We start from the raw sequence: 20,589 nt of genomic DNA on the forward strand, positions 1-20,589 counted from the left end.
TTCATCCTTCTTTCAAGTCTGATTGATCTCCCTTTCTCTGCTGTTGATAAATGCAATCATATCATTAAACTGTCAGCACCATACTTTACAGTAGGAAGTTTGAAGGTAATAGACAGTGGCAAACATTTGCCAGTTATGTGATTAGACCCCAGAATCTTTGTCCTCATGCTCTCTTTCAAATGTTTGACAAACACAGGCTGTGGCTACTATGTGACCACTCCTACCATAAATGGTTAATGGTACTGTTGCCAGGATGTTTGTCTTGCCAGGTTCTCTTATCTCTGTGGAGAATTTAGAGTGACTGTTGGTTTTCTGTTCACCTCCCTGACCCAAAGTCTCTTCTCAGGTTAGTGAGCCTGGTCTAGCAGTGACTCTAAGAAGAATCCTGGCAGTTTTAAGCTGCTTTAATTTTACAATCATTGAGGCCCCTGGGAATATTCAGAGCTTTAGAAACTGTTTATCTTGATTTGTCACCACAAAATGTTATTGAGGATGTCTTCAGAGAGTGTTTGGATTTCATGTCTTTTGTCCTAACATACAGTGTGGATTGTGGGGCGTTATATATTGATGTGTAGCTTTCTAAACAAATTTACAATAAACAATGTGAAGCTTATGTTATGTCATGGGTAGCAGATGCTGTCGCTTGGTTAATCTTAAGGCTCTGAGAGTGGGAACGAATGTTTGGGTGGTGTGTCAGAGCACTAGAGCTGCCTAACATTATGTTGAAAAGCATGTGAGATATGATAGAGATTGGTAGCTAATATTCTATGAGTAATTTGCTAACTGTAGTTTAATAAATTTTGAAGAAGGAGAGGAGGAAGGTGTGTTCGTTGGCAGAGAGAGAAGAGGGAAGCCAAGAATGTAGGACTGACAGTTGGGACTATGACAGGGAAGGCTAGAGAGTTGATTGACATGATGCAGAGAAGGAAAGTGGATATACTGTGTGTCCAGGAGACCAGGTGGAAAGGTAGCAAGGACAGAAGCTTAGGAGCAGGGTTCAAGTTGTTCTACCATGGGTCATATAGGAAGAGAAATGGAGTAGGAGTTATCCTGAGTATGTGAGGAACATTCTAGAGTGACTGTGGAGAAGGAAGATAGAGCGGTTGTCCACCAATTCTGCAGTTGTTTGTTAAGTCCCCAGCTCCTCTGGTCACATGTCGAAGTGTCCTTGAGCAAGACACTGAACCCCTACTTAGTTACTCCCAGTGAGTGTTGGCCAGCTGCATAGCGGCTCCCCCATCGGTGTATGAGTGTGTGTGTGATTGTGAGTGCCAATGGGTGAATAAGAAGAAATGTAAAGCGCTTTGAGTGCCAATAGTTATAAAAGTGCTATATAAGCGCAGACCATTTACCGCTTTTCTTTCTTGAATGTTTCTATAAGCAAAGTGACACCTAATGTATGATAATGTTAAAAATGTTTTGATAAACAATAAAGTGTATCATTAGTCTTTATGTCAGACTGAATCTACACCAATTTGGGACAGCCAAAGAAAACAAAGAAAAGAAAAAGATTACAAGTTGTCCATTAACTGCAGGGACAGCGGTTCAATCCCCAGCTTCAAGTGTCCATGGCCAACACAGTAATCCCCAACTTGCCCCAGCACCTGATAAATGGCAGCTGCATTTTTATCAATGTGTTCTGAATTTTCTTGCAGCGATCAATAAAATGAGTTCAAACTACAGTATGCATAGTATGAGACTAAAAATCAATCCACCTGGGTCAAATGAGGCATTGACAGCACCTCTAAAAGATAAGTTAAAGCAGCATATCTCTACTAAAAACATATTTTAAAAAGTTGACTGATGGTAACTTTGAGACACATAGGTTTCTAGGTTTGGAAATTGGGCTTACTAAATACATTTATGCAGATTCCCCACTTCTTTAACGTTTGATGCAGATGTCCCATTATCCCATTATAGTGACACACATACAGCAAGTTAACATAAGAATACATACAAAATACAGACAAGAATACAGACAAAACAAGACAAATAGGTTTAATTTCCTTTGTTGTCTCTAACCCTTTACAGTCCTCTTCCCTAACACATATCTTTTACAAAACAACCTACCTAATGTTCCAAAAAAGCAACTGAGATGGCACTGATATAATATTTAATAACTGCAGGATTGAAATCAATGTGGAAAACTAATTGAGCCACAAGTGGTAACATACTGCTCAGTCACAGAGACAACAACATGTAGAGCTTTCAGCTTCTCAGTATGGATGTGTGCTCCAGTGTTTTGTTTTGGGTTTTTTTGGAAAGTGTGCCATTGTGAGGGATGGAGAGCATAGACGTACTACAACATACAATCATACATATCATCTGGAATTTACACATCCATAACAATAATAATACAAGGATCAGGAATCAGAGCCATAATTATACAGTTTACAATGGCATTAACAATAACAATTATTGATGATGTCTAAAAACTATGGTTGTTTTAATCTTTTTTTCTTTGAAAAAACAAAACAAAGAAAGAGCCATATATTTATATTTATATAGTGGAAATTCTTTAGTCTTTTTCTTTCTGGTTTTGTGGCTAAATATGTAACTTAAATATTTACAATGATTATTTTACAACCATTGGCCCAGCCCACTGAAGAGAAAAGTTTTAGTCTAGAGTGAAACACACACAGTGGAAGGAGCAATGACAGCGGAGTGGTCCCAGTGAAAGGGCGAGGTAGGGAGGGAGAAGAGGATGGACAGGAGGTCAGTGTCTCCGGTGCCAAAGTCCAAGACCCCCAGGGTCCAGGACCAACCTCAACCTGTCGAGGCACACAGGGTCTCCAACCTCACACTAGAAGGGTGCACAGCATGTCCTGCAGCACTCTGTACTCCAGGGGGGTACAGGTCCTCTGACCCTGTGCTGCAAGGGCATTCAGTTTCATCACTACTGTGTAACAGGGAGGATTTTCTGTTTTGTGCTCCTGGGACATCTCAGATTTGTGTCACTGTTTGGTGTCTTGTCATCCTTCCGTTTCACTCCCCTACATTGACAGCAGCTGTCCTAGCACCATCTTAAACTGCTGTGTATACCCTGCTAGCTCCCTCACCCTCTCCGTCATCTCCCTGGCTGCTCCGGGGGAAGGGTACTGAAGAGCCGCTGTTTTTGTGCTGATCACAATGTCTTTGAGTTTTTCACACAGGGTGTTACTGCTTTGGGCCACATGTCCTCTTACTTCAGGAGATTTGGCCTGGCGAGATAATGTGTCACCGATGAATACCAGCTTGTGTGCGCTGAGGATTACAAACTTGCTGTGTGCTACAAAGATCTTGGGTGGCTGGTTGGAGTTGACAGCAGTAAAGAAGGCATCAATGGCATTGGTTACTGTGGTGACATTCTGCTCGCACTGCTCCTGGTAGAATAGGAGAAGCTGCCGGTCACCATGGCACAACTTGGAAGCAGGGCCCCCAGGACCATTTTGGGATAGCTGGTTGGCCAAAGGTTGGTAGGGGGATGGGACCCAGCCTGTCATGTCATTGTTGATTGGCTGGCTGACTTCCTGCTCTAGCCGCTCAAATTGTTTAATCTAAAATAAAAGGGGAAAAAAGGACGAATGGTGCTCAATGATTATGAAACAACTGATTTGTGGAAATGTCTGACGTAAATACACAATTATATATTTTAACACATTAGAGAAAAAACAATGTAAGTATGTAAGAGACACTTAATTGTATCCAAATAGTTTTTCAAACCTTCCACATAGTTACGATGAATTTAGGTTGAAACACAGTTTCATATGTAAGTTTTCACTTACATATATTATGTGTAGTATGTAAAGCAGGTAGTGGCTATAAGTCAGTTGGTGGGGCAGTCATTCCTTGCTACTTGTCAGAAGTGTCCCTGGGCAAGTCACTAAACCCTGAGTTGTTCTTCGTGGGTTAGATGAGCACGCTGAATGCCAGCTACTGTCATTGGTGTGTATGTGTGTGTTTTTGAGTGAATGGGTAAATGTTAAGCTAGATTGTAGAACACTTAGGATAAAAGCACTATATAAGAAGACCATCTAAGGGTCGCACAAATAATAAAGAATCATTACCAATTATCAATAGGTTGTTAGCTCAGTGGGTCCCACAATAACTTTATGAGGTGACTATGTCACTGCCATTTGCCATCTTCTTCTGGCCTTCATCTGTCATCTAGCGTCCAGGCATACTTATTATAGCCTAAATGACATTTCTCTCATTTTCCCTCTCTTTCTCTCTGTCTCTGTCTCTCTCTCTCTCTCACAAACACACACACACATGCACACGCACTCACGCACTCACGCACACGTACCTGTTGCTGCTCCAGTTGTGCCTTGTTGTGGCGGATGATGTTGCCTTTCTCTAACAGTTGCCTTTGGTTCTTCTCAAACTCTTCCTTTCCCTAACAGTTTAGCACAAAGACACACAGCAATTACACACTGACATGATTTAGAGATAACACAACTCATTGTTAGTGTATCAGCAGGCAACAAACAGCATCTGTCTCCCTGTAGCGGGGACAAACAGGAAGTGTAATAACATTGCTGGGACTGGGAGATTATTTTTGAGTCTTTGTGGTCTTTGCAAACATAGTTTTTGTGTGACTACATAAATCACTTTAATCAGTCTTACTTGGTGTGACAATCTATATCAGGTTTATATCTGATTTAATCTAGAGCTCAGATAAAAACAGTACCACTGATTCACTCAGATGTGTTCATGTTACAATAAATGGTTTAAACCTTGCTGTGAGGTTCCTGGCTTTGTAAACCAAATGTCCTCCGAATTAAATACAATTCACTGTATCTGTGTTTGTTTTAGTGTACCTGTAGGTGTACATAGTCATAGTCCTCCATCCAGCCTTCCTCTGTGGTTTCATATGGCCTGTCCATGCCTTCCCCTTCCTCTGCAGCTGTGAACTTTGGTGGAGAGGGGAGAGGACGTGACTGAATGCTCACCTTCTCCCCTCCCTGATAACTCCCACTTCCTGATCCTGTCATGTGACCGCTGATCTCCCCTGGGATTGGTGGAAGTGGCAGCTGCTGCTGCTGCCGATTGGTCCGTTTGAACAGAAGCGAGGCATTACCATGGAGAAAGGAAGCGAGCTGCTTGGCATCATCAGGGATGCCTCGCGCCGTCATGATTAGTCCATCTAAGTCATCCCCTCCTGGTGGTGGGGCTGTGAGTGCTGTGTGTGACCAGGAAATGGCATCTAAGCTCTGACTGTGTTGAATCAAGCTCTGGAAGACCTCCTCCATCTTCCCCACCTGACGGCCCAGTTTGGTCTGCAGAGAGCGATCTGTGGCCTGGGCAGCATTCACCACAGCTCCTCGTGCAAAGTCTAGGAAGTCTCGGACAGTGCTGCGGACACGGTCAGCAGCCTGACAAATCGCTGTGAGGTTCCCTTCCAGGTGAGCAGGGCTCCTCCAGTGACCTGTGATGTAAGACATCATGAGAGAAACACTGGACTCGACAGCTTGTTGCAGACGAGACAGACGCTCCATGGCCTGCTCCAGGTCTAAGATGAGGGGTTTGCCTGAAATTGAGCTAGGAGTAGGGAGTGAGGAGGAAGAGGAGTTGTCGCGGACAGGAACCATGTCTAAAGATGATGCTGAGTGGTTGCTGCGTGTGCTTCCTGTGCTCGAGGCAGACAGACGCTTGAAAGACATTGTCAGTTCCTCGCTGGTAGACTGGGGATCTCGTACAACCTGAAAAACACATAATAATGTAGACACTGCACTATGCTAGCAGTTTTCCCCATTTTCTCTCTTTGTGCCACTGTCCATTTCATCAATAAAAAGCAGATAAAAACATAAGTAAAAATGATGATGAAACAGTGCCAGGCTCTGTTTGTGGCAAACATCTTTTCCCAAAATGTTGGACTGTTCTTTTACTCCTCCTACCTGTGGTGGGACATCATAGACATAGTTGTCTGCTTTCTCCCCTCCTCTCTCCTCTTGCTCTCGTGGAAAGTCGTACACATCCTGTGCAAGGTGACCTCCGGTCCGCAGGCTGGCAGGGATGTCATAGATGTCCTGGGAGGCCTGGCTGACTCCACCTCTGTCTCTGTGATAGTGCTTATCAGTCAGCATGGGGGGCGGGATGTCATACACATCCTCTGGGATCGGTGGTTCATCGTCATCATTAAGGTTGTTGTGCGAGTACTGGAGAGGGGGGCCAAGGACCTGAGACTTGAGTTTGGCAAAGTGAGGTGGTACATCGTAAGTCTCTTCTCTGATTGGTTGAGCATCAGGGACATCTTTACTGACCGAAGGGGGGAAGTCATAGACCTAAAGAAAGAGGAAGTGATTTTTTTTTATTGCTTGGTTTCTACTCTTAACAAGAGCTTTGACTCACACACTTACATGCATATCCAGACAAACAAAAACAACCACACACAAAGTTTCAGGTAGCACTGTGCCCTTGTGGCTCTGCGTGCCGCCATCTTAACCCTTACTCCTTGAAGAGGAATGTAATTCATGTTGTAGTGAACTTATTATCCCTGACAAAGGTCCTGTGCCATACTGCTCTGACTGAATAAAACCAGAATCTTATTTTTTTCTGCTACATTGAGGTTGAAAACAACCATACATAGAGACAGGATTATGTATTTTTACACATGCATACAGTATTAGCAACATCTACATTCAAAAGTCTGTACCATCTGCTGCAAGCTCTTCTCTGCGCTTGCTGGGGTGTCATATATCTCTTGGCCACTAGAGGGCCCTTTCACCACCATGGGAGGAGTATCATACACCTAAACAGAGAAGAACACATACATACGTTCGTTAAAACAAACTTCTCAGTTTCAACAATTGATATGTTCTCATTGCAGCATTTACAATTAATATACAATACATTGATTTGCAAAGGAATTTAAACCTCTTTTTATTTAATTTTATACAGTGGGAACTTTAATGTGTTGCTATATAACTATGGAGACAGTGTTCATTATGAGGTTCGTCTGTGAGCTCATCCAAAAATCCTACAGTAACAATTCAGTATTACACTATAGTATATTGAACAAAACTGGAGCTGTACATGAATGTGATATGTAGAGTACATTCAGAAAGTATTCAAAATTTTTCTCAAAATTCTATAAACTTCTTGCTTGAAATCTTTGCCAATTTATTAAAAATAGAAAATGCAAAAATTACAGAGACATAAGTATTCACCACCTTTGCCAAATACTTTATTGAAGCACCTTTAGCACCAATTACACCAAGTCTTTATGCTAAAACCTTGGAAAACCTATTTTAGGGCAGTTTCTCCCATTCTTCTTTGCAGTACCTCTCTGCTCAATCAGGTTTCAGATCTCTCCAGAGATGTTCAATCGGGTTCAAATCTGGGGTCTGGCTATGCCACTCAAGGACATTCGCAGAGTTGCCCCGTAGCTGCTCCTTTGTTATCTTGGTTGTGTGTTTAGGGTTTTTGTCCTATTGAAAGATGATCCCCAGTCTGAGGTCCAGAGCGTTCTGGATAAGGTTTTCATCAAGGAAGTCTCTGTACATTGCTGCATTCATCTTTTCCTCGAACCTGACTAGTCTCCTAGTTCCTGCTGCTGAAAAACCAAAGCATGATGTTGCTACCACCATGCTTTATTGGCCAGGTGGTGAGCGGTGCCGATTTCTTCCAGATGTCACACATGGCATTCAAGCCAAAGAGTTCAATCTTTGTTACATCAGACCAGATAATTTTGTTTCTCATGGTCTGATAGTTCTTCAGGTGAGCTGTCATGTGCCTTTTACTGAGGAATGGTCTCTGTCTGGCCACTCCAACACACAGGCCTCATTAGTGGAGTGCTGCAGAGATGGTTGTTCTTCTGGAAGGTACTTCTCTCTACAAAGAGAAATGCTGGAGCTCTTTCAGATTGACCATCAGGTTCTTAGTCATCTCCCTGATCAAGGCCTTTCCCTCTCAATTGCTCAGTTTAACAGACTGGTTTGCTCTAGGAAGAGTCCTAGTGGTTCCAAACTTCTTTCATTTACAGATGATGGAGGCCACTGTATTCATTGGGACCTTCGCTGCAGCAGAAATTTGTCTGTATCCTTCCCCATATCTGTGCCTTGTGCCTTGGTTTCTGCTCTGACATGCACAGTTAACTGTGGGACCTTGCATAGACAGGTGTATGCTTTTCCAAACATGTACAATCAACTGAATTTCCGACAGCTCAAGTTGTAGAAACATCTCAAAGATGATCAGTGGAAACAGGATGCACAAGATCTCAATTTTGTGTTTTTGAGTGTCATGGCAAAGGCCATATACATGTGATTTTTTTTAATTTTTAAGTTTTAATAAATTTGCAAAGATTTCAAACTAACTTCTTTGACATTGTCATTATAGGGTATTATTTGTAGAATTTTGGAATAAGGCTGTAACATAACAAAATTTTGAAAAAGTTAACTGATTCAAATATGTTCTGGATGCACTGTATGTAACTTAGTGTTGGTATCACTGTGGATAAAAAAATTTTAGATTCAGACAAATGAAAAGAAGAAGAAACAGCAGAAAAGAGAAGATGAAGGTGCTTAAAAGGGCAAAAAAGCAGGTAATTCTCATACAGTTTAGTTTTGGTCACATGACCAACTATCTGCGTGTGTCCATCCAATTCCACATGTTCCCTCAGTTCTTCAATAATCTTCTCTCTTCACTTGTTACTCTGTGTTTCTCACACATGCTGGAATGACTTCCTGCCTCAGACACAAACAAGCACATGCACACACGCATGCACATGCGTGCATGCACGCTCACGCACACACACACACACACACAAATGCACATGTACATGTGCACAGATGTAGCTGGGAGGCCACTTCATTCTAGGTGGGGCATTGATGCCTACATGCATCTGCATCTAATTCTGGAACAACAATATAAAATAGACATTTCTTCATTTTGACTGTTAGGATTTTGTTATAAATGAGCACACAGTGAGGAAAGATCAGCCCCTACAGCGCTGCCCCTTCTGGATGTTGAGTCCATCAGCTTGGTTCTTTCACAAACGAGTATAACTGGAATATGATCTCAGAAGTCTGTCTTGTCCCACAATCTAGTCAGTGCTGATGTTCCAGTATAAACAGATCTGCTTTCATTCTCCCTACAGACATACTCTTTAGGACAAAATGTACTCTGAATATGTGCTCTGTAGCCCACAGCTGTACTGTGATGTTTTTGTCTCTCTGCATTATTAGTTGTTTTGGTCAGAAGCATCTAGCATGAGCTGTCTCCCACACAGTAGACATTTTGGTCAAGTGCCTTGTGTCGCAGCATTTTCATTCTTCACCCTTCAGATAGCCAATTTCAAAGTTATTACAGCCATTCGTCTTCCTTCTCTTCCTCCTATACCCAATCCTATATTATTTTTATTATTTATTGTTATCTTGTGTTTTTCATAATCTCAATTATGAAGACGAGCAATTCTCCTTGCTCATCTTCCTTCAATTCTTCCTACTATAGCTTGTTTCTCCTCTTCTTCCTTCCTGTGATTCCATTTCTCATTTTGCTGCAGATGTAGTTGAGTGACCTTTCTCTTTTTGTCTCGTCAGCATCAAGCTCCTCTTCTACTCACTGTTTCCCTGTAAGTCTGTGTGTTTGAGTGTGTGTGTGTGTGTGTGTGTGTGTGTGGTGGGAGGGGGTGCCTGCTTAATAAGCAGAAAACATTGTGATCACTATGTATACAACTGTGGAAGAATAAACTGGCCTATAGTACATTTTTGTGTGTGTGTGTGGGATTAATCAATTGTAAATGATTATACACATTAAATAACTAAAAAACCTCCTCCACAGTGGAAACACACTGCTTCTTTTGTTGCCTCTGGACAGTCCAAGTGTTTTGTATATATTAAACACACACACACACAGTGGCTGTGGCATATCTGTAGCGCCTGTTGGTTAAGAATGACCTTCACTAAGAACAGATCCAATATTTAGAGAGGAAGATACTGAATATTACATAACATCAAATATTAATATTTTTCCAAGAAAAACAGAATTTGGTCCTAGAAAATAACTGTGTGTCTGTGTTGTACAAGACGACATGATGGTTGAGAATATAATGCTCTCATAAGAAAAATTAACTAATTACTAATAATCATATCTGACATAGTTATTTAGGTTTTTTTGACTCAGTTTAATTAGATAAATGGCCATTATCAAATAATGCTGTAGTACAAAATCTGTTTCCAGAAAAGCTGAGACTTTTTTCTAAAATGCAATAAAAACTAAAGTCCATAATTTTGTAATTCGCTGAAAAACCTTCATCTGTACAAGGTGCGAAAGAAAGATTTTCATCAACTTCTTTGTAGTTTCCATATTTAGGCTTTGAAAATAAGACTGAATAAACATGAATAAAATAATACTCATAAGTATGCAACACCATTCCGGATGATTAATAAACAGATGCAGTGATTTAAACTTTGTGTTAATATAAGATGGTTGTATTGTGAGTATTGGCCTGTGATTTGATTTTTGGTGCTCAGTATAAAAGCAGATCCTAATGATCTACTTACAACCAGGTATAGTTTTAGTTACATTAATAAAAAAAAATCAAAATACAGATGTCTGATGAATACCCTGAAACTTGCTCTTTCTTTCTCACTTTCACCCTTTCACCCACACACAAACATACCTGTGTATTGTACTGCTGGCGGGTAGGCGGCACATCATATATGTCTTGCTGGGTCAGGGGCTGATGTCTGGGTGGGACGTCATACTCATCCTGGTCTGACTTCACATTGTCATACACATATACCTGTCCAACCCGTGTAGGAACCACAACCTTGACACAGAAACACAGAGAGTGAGAGGCAGAGTAAAGAAAACACAAAGGTCATAATCCCCAAACACCAGTGTGAAGAGGATGAACAGATCCATAATGCACCACCCAGTAACACTAAAAGTCTTGTTCACCTTTCAGTGAAAATGTATTAATGGTCTGCACTTTTATAGCGCTTTTCTACCTATTGACACTCAAAGTGCTTTATACAGCTTCTAATTCACCCATTTGCACTTACAATCACACACACACACACTCACACACCGATCGGGGTGCTGCTATGCAGATGGCCAACACTCACCGTGAGTTACTAAGTTGGGGTTCAGTGTCTTGCTCAAGGAAACTTCGACACATGAGCAGAGTAGGCGGGGATCGAACAAACAAGTGCGAGATTGGTGGATGACCCCTCTACCTTCCCGCGTGACTGTCGCCCCCTTTATTACTTCTTTAGATTAAATGAACATCGACTAAAGGTTGTTCAGTCTTATTAATACAAGCTCGTGACACACCGAGGCAATAAAAACAAGGCAGTAGTCCTGCCATTGTAGCGGTGGGAACAAGGCTGCCCTATTGTGTGCCTGTTTAAACTCTGTATTGTATGGCTTGAGTGTAGAGTCAACCTGCTAGCCTGGGAAACCACAGCAGCTGTGGTATCCACACAACACAAGAAAACAGCTATTAAAACTAGCTGTCTTCATTCTTAGTCATCATTCTCTTTTCCCTCCTTTCCCTGGCAATGCCAAAACATTTCTGTGTCTGGTTAAACCAAATATTTGAAACCAAATATTACTTGAACCAGCTGCAGACAAAAGTATTTCAAATAAGCAAAATGTCTCTAAAATATCTTGCAGGATTATCCTAACAGACTAAATACAGCTGTGTTGTCAGAAAATTTGAATATCTAATTGTTTGTTTGAGTGCTTCTACATTTACAACACATATAAACACAAGCTTCTGGTACACCTGTACTACCCTGTACTACAATTGTCACTTTAGAAAGGGAGATCTTGAACCTTAAACTGTTGAAACCCATTAGAAAAAAGTATAGGCATTTGACTATAGAAGTATTCACATGTATATCGCTCTAGCTTTACACTGGCTATAAAATGAATTATTATTTTCTCGTCTAAATACTCTTTATATGTTTCATTTCAAATATGCATCCTCCAACCAAACATCCCGTATCTTGTAAGTCCAATCATTCGTTAATCACACTTAACTCCAGCCCTGATTAATGGAAGCTCTCTGCTAATATTTGCTCAGCTCCCCAGCTGTCAGAGGTACACCATGTTTGAGACAGACAGAGACAAATGATAAAACCATCCATCTGACAACCTGTCTGTACTAATCTGTCCACTCTCCCTCTGCTCCCTCTGCCTTCAGCTCTCCATAACACACTGTTTATTCTCATCCACACAATGGCTGATTAGAATGTTGATTTACCTACAGCAATAATTTCACTACCAGTTGTAACAAGAACACATTAAGGAGATGAGAAACAACACGTATTTTCCATTTGTGTTGTTTGTTTCTGTCAAATTCTTAATCTCACACACAACCACACACACTATTATGCAAGCACCCCTTTCCTCATTGGTAAAAAGCTTCCAACAGTATTGATGATGCCTGGCTAAGTGCCAGATGAGTCCCATGGACACACACTTACACACACGTGCACACACACGCACACACACACATGATCCACTCAGCAATATTGTGTAAGAGTGTATGTCTATTCTCGTGGGAGCACACAGACAGTAAATCAATAACATGGGTTCAATCTCAAACAGGGCTGATGTGGTAATGTATGTAGCATATGTGTCTGTGTGAGTGTCGCTCTTGGGATTGCCAGTCCTGTTAACTAATAATGTAATTTAATAACAGCATAATTGTGGACAGTGGGAGTCCAAACTGATAAAAACTTTTACCTTAGTTTTGGCTCCGTTTGTTAATTTTCCCTTCTCAATTCATCCGTCAACATGCATCAGCCAATGTTGGTAGGAGATAATATACAATGTTGCTGCAAACCAGGCATCGATAAAACCAGTGTGTTTGATGGGGCTAATGCACCTTTATCTGAATATGTGGGGCAGGATGTTCAGCCATTGTCAGTGATGTAAACTACAGTTTTCACAAAGCTTATTAGCCAAATTCCGACCAAGTTAAGTCCATAAGTCAAAGTATGAAGAGGTACAGTATTATTAAATAATTTTCTTTATAAATGTTTAGCTTCAGGCTTTGTCAGAAGGAAGCATACATTCCTGGGCACCCTGTGTGATCAAACATGAGAGACATTTGGTGAGTATTTGTAACTGGGGCTTAATCCCCTTAGTCCCCATAAGCTAAATCTTAGCTTTGTGAGAGTAACAGAAAAGCTACTGCTTTAAAGCTAAAACATGAAACTTAAGGTACTGTAGCAGTAGCATTAAACTCAAGTCCATCACTCTATCTGATACAACATAGTTTAACTCTTTATGCCCTGTGGCACAGCCCTGCAGGTGGTTTTGGATATGAAATTAAAATAATTAGGATGTTGCGAAATGTACTAATCAAGCAGAAATTGTTCAAATTCAGCTGTAAGCTAGACTTAAGCTTCTGTGTTGTAACTGTGCAAAGCCTATGTTTTAGGCTATAGGACACAGAGCATTTGGAGTTGTACTGAAATATTTCAATGCAGAAAGAATATGTCAGAGGAGATGGTCTGTATGACCAATGAAATGCATGAGGCAGACAGATTATGTTAACTGTTGCACTTTGAGTCTGTGTGACGTGATATTACATTTCTGTGTAAAGTTGTAACTTAACTGATTGCTTGCAACCAACAGTAATGGTAAATGGTAAATGGTCTGCACTTATATACCACAATTTATACCTACTGGCACTCAAAGCACTGCTTTTCATTCACCCATTCGCACTCACACACACACTCGTACACCGATGGGGGAGCTGCTATGCAGCTGGCCAACACTCACCAGGAGCAACTAAGTTGGGGTTCAGCGTCTTGCTCAAAGACACTTCGACATGTGACCGGAGGAGCCGGGGATTAAACCAACAACTGTGAGATTGGTGGACAACCACTCTACCTTCCTGCAGTCGCCCACATTCGCCCTATAATAATTTGTTACCTCTGACAAGTAACTACCCCAGTACTGGCACCTACATACTTCACCTTTGGTAACACCAGTATCCAACTACTATGTTTTCGTAGTAGTTGGATACTTACTTTCTATCAGTAAAATATGAAGAAAACCACTGAAGTACAGACCCAGACAAACCAATAACATTTTGGAGACAATTTAGCAAATGTTTTTGGTCAACTGTATCAAAGGCTGAGGTTAGATCCAGTAAAAGCAACACTGTGTACTGGCCTGAGTCCACCACCATCAAAATGTCACTTGACACTTTAAGAAGGGCTGCATTTTGTGGAAACTTGATTGAAACTGAAAAAAAGATTTGATGATGATGCAGATAAGTGGAAAGTTGTTGGGCTACCACTTTTTCTAAAATTTTGGACATGAAAGGCAATTTATCAGAAGGATTAGAGAAGGATCAGAAGGATCCAGGTTTGGCTTTATAAGAATGGGGTTCACTAAACCTTGTTTAAAAAAGGAGGGGACCGTGCAAGTAGAAAGAGACAAGTTTATCATATTTACCAGGCAAGGACCAAGCGAATCAGTAGCATTTAACAGTAAAGGCGTTGGAACAATGTCAACAGGGCTAGAAGAAGGTTTCATCTTTTTTAATAAAACCATAATGTCCTGTAGGCTGACAGGAGAAAAACAGGACCAAGAGTGGAGAGGAGAACCTGTATTATAGGTGTGCAAGGAAGGAGAAATACTGTCCCTGATGTCCTGCACTTTACTGACAAAGAAATTTAAAAATCTGTTACAGTCAGCTGATGAGTATACAGACCCTTTTGGATCTGGGGGGTACAATATTTTAATGATATCAAACAGGACTTTAGGATTTTTCTTATTTGCAGATATAAGATAGGTGAAATAATCTGATCTGGCCTGTTTAATCATGACATTGAGAGATGTGATCAGCTCCTTAAAGTGTAAACTGTGTACTTCAAGTTTAGAGCTTTTCCAACGCTCTACTTTATGACAACTTCTCCTAAGACTAAACAAGTTTTCATTTAACCAAGGACAATGTTTCTGAGAAAAAAGACTATGTTTAAGTGCTGGCACATTATTTAAAACAGACACACAATGATTATTAAATGACTGAACTAATGACTCAGCACCGGTATACTCATTAAAAGAACTTGGATCAAATAAAGAAATAAAACTTATCAACAGCAGCTTGATTTATAATACATCTTTGAGTGATCACATTTTGTTTCACGTGTATGATTGCGTCAAGCAGAAGTCATTGTTTAACAGATGATCTTTGCTGCAAGCGATGTCCCTCCCTTCTTCCCAGCAGCAACCTCCACCCTCTCCCTCTCTTGCTCTTCTTTTCTTTCTCTTTCTCTGCTTTATGCTAAAGATAAAAGGAAAGATAACAATGAAACTGAGTCGGAGCTTTGGTCTAGAAACAAAAAGTTGGATGAAATCTCCTCTGTACTAACTATGGTAAATACAGCACATTCACCAATACAGCCCAAACTTCAAGATTCCCACTGTAACCACAAGTGGAAAGAAAATAGACTCTCTATAGAAAGCACTTAACTGATGGAGAGAAAAATAAATCTTGGTTGCTCTGTCTAAACTGGTGTACAAGGCTGCTTCAGATTTCTGTACTTTTTTTTCTGCTCTTTGCTTAGTCTCTGCCCAGTGCAGAGATCCAGGATGTAGTAAGCAGGGTGGAGAGACTTTAACAATGGCCTCTGTAGACCCAAAAATCTGTCCATTAGCTTAATTTCTCAGTAGAAAGAAATTTAGAGATTTACATTTACATTTAGTCATTTGGTCGACCATTTATCCAAAGCAACTTAGAAGGGAGGTACAAAGCAAGCAAAAACCTAAGTCGAGCAAAAAAACATTGAAGCAAAGTCCTATCAGAAAAAGTCAGTTACATGAGATGCAAGTGCAAGAAAGAGCAGAAAGAAAGATTTTTTTTTTAAGATTTAGGTGCACAGGAAGGTGTGGATGAGTTCTGTTTTTTATCAGTTTTTTGAATATAGGGAGAGAGATTGCTGAGTGTGCAGAGTTAGGTAGCTTGTTCGACCATTGTGGGATAATTGAGCTGAAGAGTTTTACTTAGTGTCTTCTGTGTGGTGCTGGGACTGCCAGACCTCATTCTTTGGAAGAGTGGAGCGTACATGAGGGATTGTAAACCGGATTGAAGGAGTTGAGGTAAGCAGGAGCTGTTGAGTTAACCACCGTGTTGGCAAGAGACAGAGCTTTGAACCGGATGCAGACAGCTACAGGAAGCCATTGCAGAGGTCTAAAGAGTGGTGTAACTTGAGTCAGTGATTAAAAATGAGGCATGCTGCCGCATTTTGCATCATCTGGAGGGATTTGATTGTGCATGCTGGTAACCCGAACAAAAGGGAGATATGGCCAGCACCTGCACAGTGAGTTGGGTTGCATATTCCGAGAGGTGGACTCTGATTTTCTGGGGTTGTAGAGGGCAAATGTGCATGCCTGGCAATAAAGTTCAGTTGATCTTCGTTCATGAGCATCAGATTTCTGGCAAACTTACTGGAAGACAAGAATTTTGGTCTTGGAGAGCTTGATATGAAGCTTCAATCGTTGAAGCAGAGAGGTCAGAGAGACAGGCAGAAATACACGATGAGACAGTGGGGTCATCCTGTGAAAAAGACAGGAACAACTGTGTGTCTTTAGCATAGCAATGACAGGAAAAGCCATGTGAGTGGATGATAGAACCTATTTATGTAGTATAGATAGGAAAAAAAGAGGACCAGGAAATATGCCCTGTGGCACTACAGTAGAGAGGCTATGAGAGTTAGAAACATGCCCCTGCCAGGATGCCTTAAAAGATTATCTAGATAAATAAAATGAAAGCCATACTAGAGCTGATCCAGAGACGTCAGAAAGTGTGAACAGGAGGTTCTGATGATACCCAGTTTTAAAGGCTGCAGATAAATTGAGTAGGATTAATACAGAATACTGATGTGGGGGACGTAGGGATTCCACAACCGTGAGAAGTCTTATTTCTGTGGAGTGACCACTCTTGAAGCTAGACTGGTTGAAATCGAGGAGGTTGTTCTGGGAGTGAAAGTCTGTAGGTTGATTGAAGACTGCTCGTTTCAGGGTCTTGGCCAGAAATGACAGGTCTGTAATTCTCTACACGGGGAGGGTGAAGAGAAGGCATGTAGTTGGCAGACTGTCTGATTAAACATGGTTTCTTTAAATGTGTTATGACTTGACTGATTCATTCCCATCAATAAACATTAATGGCTTGTCTTTTCTCTCCAATAGTCATGCAGATGTGCAAATGTTGATGTTTGGAGGAACCTTTGACAATACTACTTATCTGTTGAAGTTACTGCAATTGATATTTAAACTCAGCCGAACTGTCATTTCTCTAAGAAGTAAAACACCAACGGTGTTGGTCACAATGAGTACAAACCAACAAGACAAAGAAGTGAAGACAAAGATCGACAGCAACAGGGATAAAGAATGAATTTGAGGGACTTGGAGCCACAGCCTGTGAATACCATGCCAGCTATGTGGAGCATATGGCAACGCACACACAGGCATCAAGATGCAATGCAGGGGATTTACCAGATTAGTGAAGGGGAGCATGTCTCCAAGAGAGCACAAACACACTCTACCCCCCACTGAAGTGGACACACCATTTGACTGGTGTGTTCTATTGTGTGTGTGTTAGTGTGTGTGTGCGCACGTGTATATGTGTGTGTTTGTGTGTGTGTGCGTGCTCAGAATCGTTAGCTCGCAAATATGGCAAAAGCCGGACTAATAAACTCACCTTGGAGTCATAGACGCATGGTAAAAACATCACCAAAAAAACTCTCTCCTTCTCTCTCTCTCTCTCTCTCTCTCTCTCTCTCACACACACACACACACACACACACACACACACACACACACACACAAAAGCACTGTTGTGTTCCCCACACTTCGCTCTTCATATAGGAGAAATGCCACTATCTTTACCTTCACCTAATCTCATCCTGATGTCATTCCTTCTATAATTCATGTAACAGGGACCTTCTTTTTGTCCCCAATTGGGAGGTGATTCCCTAAGACTATTGGATTTAACTGCAGTTCTGTAAACCGATTACAATTTGCTTTCTCCAGTTAAAAAACATTGTTTCTTCAGGTGGATTTCTGTTGGAGAACATACGTTTCGAGTTTCTAGTTGTTTTTTTAAAGATGACATGTCCAGGACAGACTGCAGACAGAAAAAATGAAGTAGCTAGATGAAAAGAGAGATCTTTACATATTGCAATACCACTTTGTATTTAGCTCCACTTAAATGGGGAACTAACCATGGAAACCCATGCAAGCCCAGGGAGAACATGCCAACTCCACACTCCAAACACCTGGCAGGTAATTTTGAACTTTTGACCTTTTAGCTGTGAGGTGGTAGCACTAACCACTTCACCACCATGCTGCCCCTAAATAAGTCAACCAAATCTGAGCATTTGTTAAAGTCTGAGGAGATTCTAAGGACCTCTGTTCTGTCTTCCTTTCCAAGAATAACCTCCTCGATGTCAACCAGTCTGGCTTCAAGAGGGGTCATTCCACGGAAACGGCACTCCTGACTGTTGTGGAATATCTTCGAGCTGCAAAAGCCACAGGTCAATCATCTGTCTTAATTCTACTTGATCTATCGTCAGCCTTTGACACTGTGAACCATCAGATACTCTTGTCCACACTCTCTGACTTGGGCATCTCTGGATCAGCTCTAGACTGGCTTTGTTCTTACCTATCAGGACGAAGCTTCAAGGTATCCTGGAGGGGGCATCTTTCTAACTCTCATAGCCTCTCTACCGGTGTGCCGCAGGGCTCAGTTCTTGGTCCTCTCCTCTTTTCTATCTATACTTCATCCCTAGGTGCCATCATTCACTCACATGGTCTTTCCTATCACTGCTACGCTGATGACACACAGCTCTTCCTGTCCTTTCCACCGGACGACTCCACTGTCTCATCGCGTATTTCTGCCTGTCTCTCAGACATCTCAACCTGGATGAGTGAGAGACACCTTCAACTCAACCTCTCTAAGACCGAAGTCCTTGTCTTCCCAGCCAGACCTTTGATGCAACACAACATCAGCATCAACATTGGATCTACAGTGATTGTCCCCACTAACTCGGCCAAAAATCTGGGGGTCATCATCGACGACCAACTGAGCTTTAAGGACCACATCTCCTCAGTCTCTAGGGCTTGCAGATTTGCTCTTTACAACATCAGGAAGATCAGACCCTACATCACGGAATATACAACCCAACTCATTGTACAGGCGCTGGTCACATCTCGTCTTGATTACTGCAACGCTTTGTTGATGGGGTTACCAATATCCACAATCATACCCTTGCAGATGATCCAAAATGCGGCAGCTCGCCTAATTTTTAATCAGCCAAAAAAGACCCATGTCACACCACTTTTTAGATCTCTACACTGGCTTCCTGTTGCTGCTCGCATCAGGTTCAAAGCTCTGTCTCTTGCTTACAGGGTTGTTAACTCGACAGCTCCCGGTTACCTCAACTCACTCATTCAAGTCTACAATCCTTCTCGCCCGCTGAGGTCTGCCAAAGAACGACGTCTGGTGGTCCCAGCACCGCATAGAAGACACCAAGCAAAACTGTTCAGCGCAATGATCCCACGATGGTGGAACGAGCTACCCAACGCTGCACGCTCAGCTGATTCTCTCCCAATATTCAAAAAACTGCGGAAAACTGAACTCTTCCGCATCTTCCTATGCACTTAAATCTTTAATAAAAAAAAAACAAACAAAAAAAAACTTTCTGCTCTCTTGCACTTTTCTGATAGGACTTTGCGTTGATGTTTTCTCCTTGACTTAGATTTTTGCTTGCCTTTTACCTCACTTGTAAGTCGCTTTGGATAAAAGCGTCTGCTAAATGACTAAATGTAAATGTAATGTAAATGTCTTCCTGCACATCTTTCTGCTAGATGATTACACACAAACACACAGACACACACACACCTTAAAAACTCTTCACCACATGCCCCTGTCGTTTCTGTCTTTCATATAAAGATGGTTTTATCACACACATGCATGCCCACACACAGTATTACTCACTTATGTTCACCCATCGCATACTACCAGAGCAGAAAATCAGATGATTAAATGGATTCCACACACACCAACACACACAGCAAAGTGGGATCCATTTGACTACCTGTAGTCGACTTATTTTCTACTCTGACTTATACCAGTATATGCTGCTGATACTAGAACACAAACTGATTGTGCTCAGCTGCATCTGTGTGTTCATGAGAAGTTTGTGAAAGAAGTTGAAGTCGATGTGGCTTGTGGCTGCTGACACACTCCTCCCAACACATCAATGCCTTTGACGACAGCTGTCTCAGCTGACACTTCTGCTTGACCTCCTGACAGTTACTGATACAGCACACACATTTTTGCTGGAACATGATCATAACAACAAATTGGAACTATTGTATGTAAAAAATACTTAAAACAATCAAGGAGGCCATCATTGTCAGCATTTCTAGGAGTTGCGATTGGTATAAGATCAAACTTGGTATCAGGTAAAACACATTTACTCCAGAGACCTGCCAGGGTCTGGACAGATCAGCCTCCTTTTTCCTGTTTCCCTCAAATTTCCCTCTTTGTCGTCATTACCACCATTGTTGACAGGGGCATGGTGTAAACAGTCATGTGCATCAGATATTATGTATGACGGTCCGCCAAGAAAAACTGAC

The 20,589-nt window shown here is 41.5% G+C and overlaps 1 protein-coding gene across 3 annotated transcripts in view; it reads right to left on the minus strand.

The window, feature by feature from the left end:
• Positions 1 to 1,980: 1,980 nt before the first annotated feature.
• Positions 1,981 to 20,589, minus strand: part of bcar1 (BCAR1 scaffold protein, Cas family member) — a 75,654-nt gene continuing 57,045 nt past the window's right edge. For 2 of the 3 annotated variants that reach the window (XM_067500484.1, XM_067500483.1), the window contains exons 3-8: positions 10,601 to 10,750; positions 6,635 to 6,730; positions 5,877 to 6,263; positions 4,800 to 5,681; positions 4,286 to 4,375; positions 1,981 to 3,536 (exon numbers count right to left, since the gene is read on the minus strand). In XM_067500484.1, coding sequence (XP_067356585.1) covers positions 2,994 to 3,536; positions 4,286 to 4,375; positions 4,800 to 5,681; positions 5,877 to 6,263; positions 6,635 to 6,730; positions 10,601 to 10,750 — 2,148 coding nt within the window. In that variant the 3' untranslated portion in view covers positions 1,981 to 2,993. The remainder of the gene's footprint in view (positions 3,537 to 4,285; positions 4,376 to 4,799; positions 5,682 to 5,876; positions 6,264 to 6,634; positions 6,731 to 10,600; positions 10,751 to 20,589) is intronic. The other variant, XM_067500485.1, reaches the window with a different exon arrangement.

This window comes from Channa argus, chromosome 4 (genome assembly GCF_033026475.1).
Source record: "Channa argus isolate prfri chromosome 4, Channa argus male v1.0, whole genome shotgun sequence".
Lineage (NCBI taxonomy): Eukaryota > Metazoa > Chordata > Actinopteri > Anabantiformes > Channidae > Channa > Channa argus.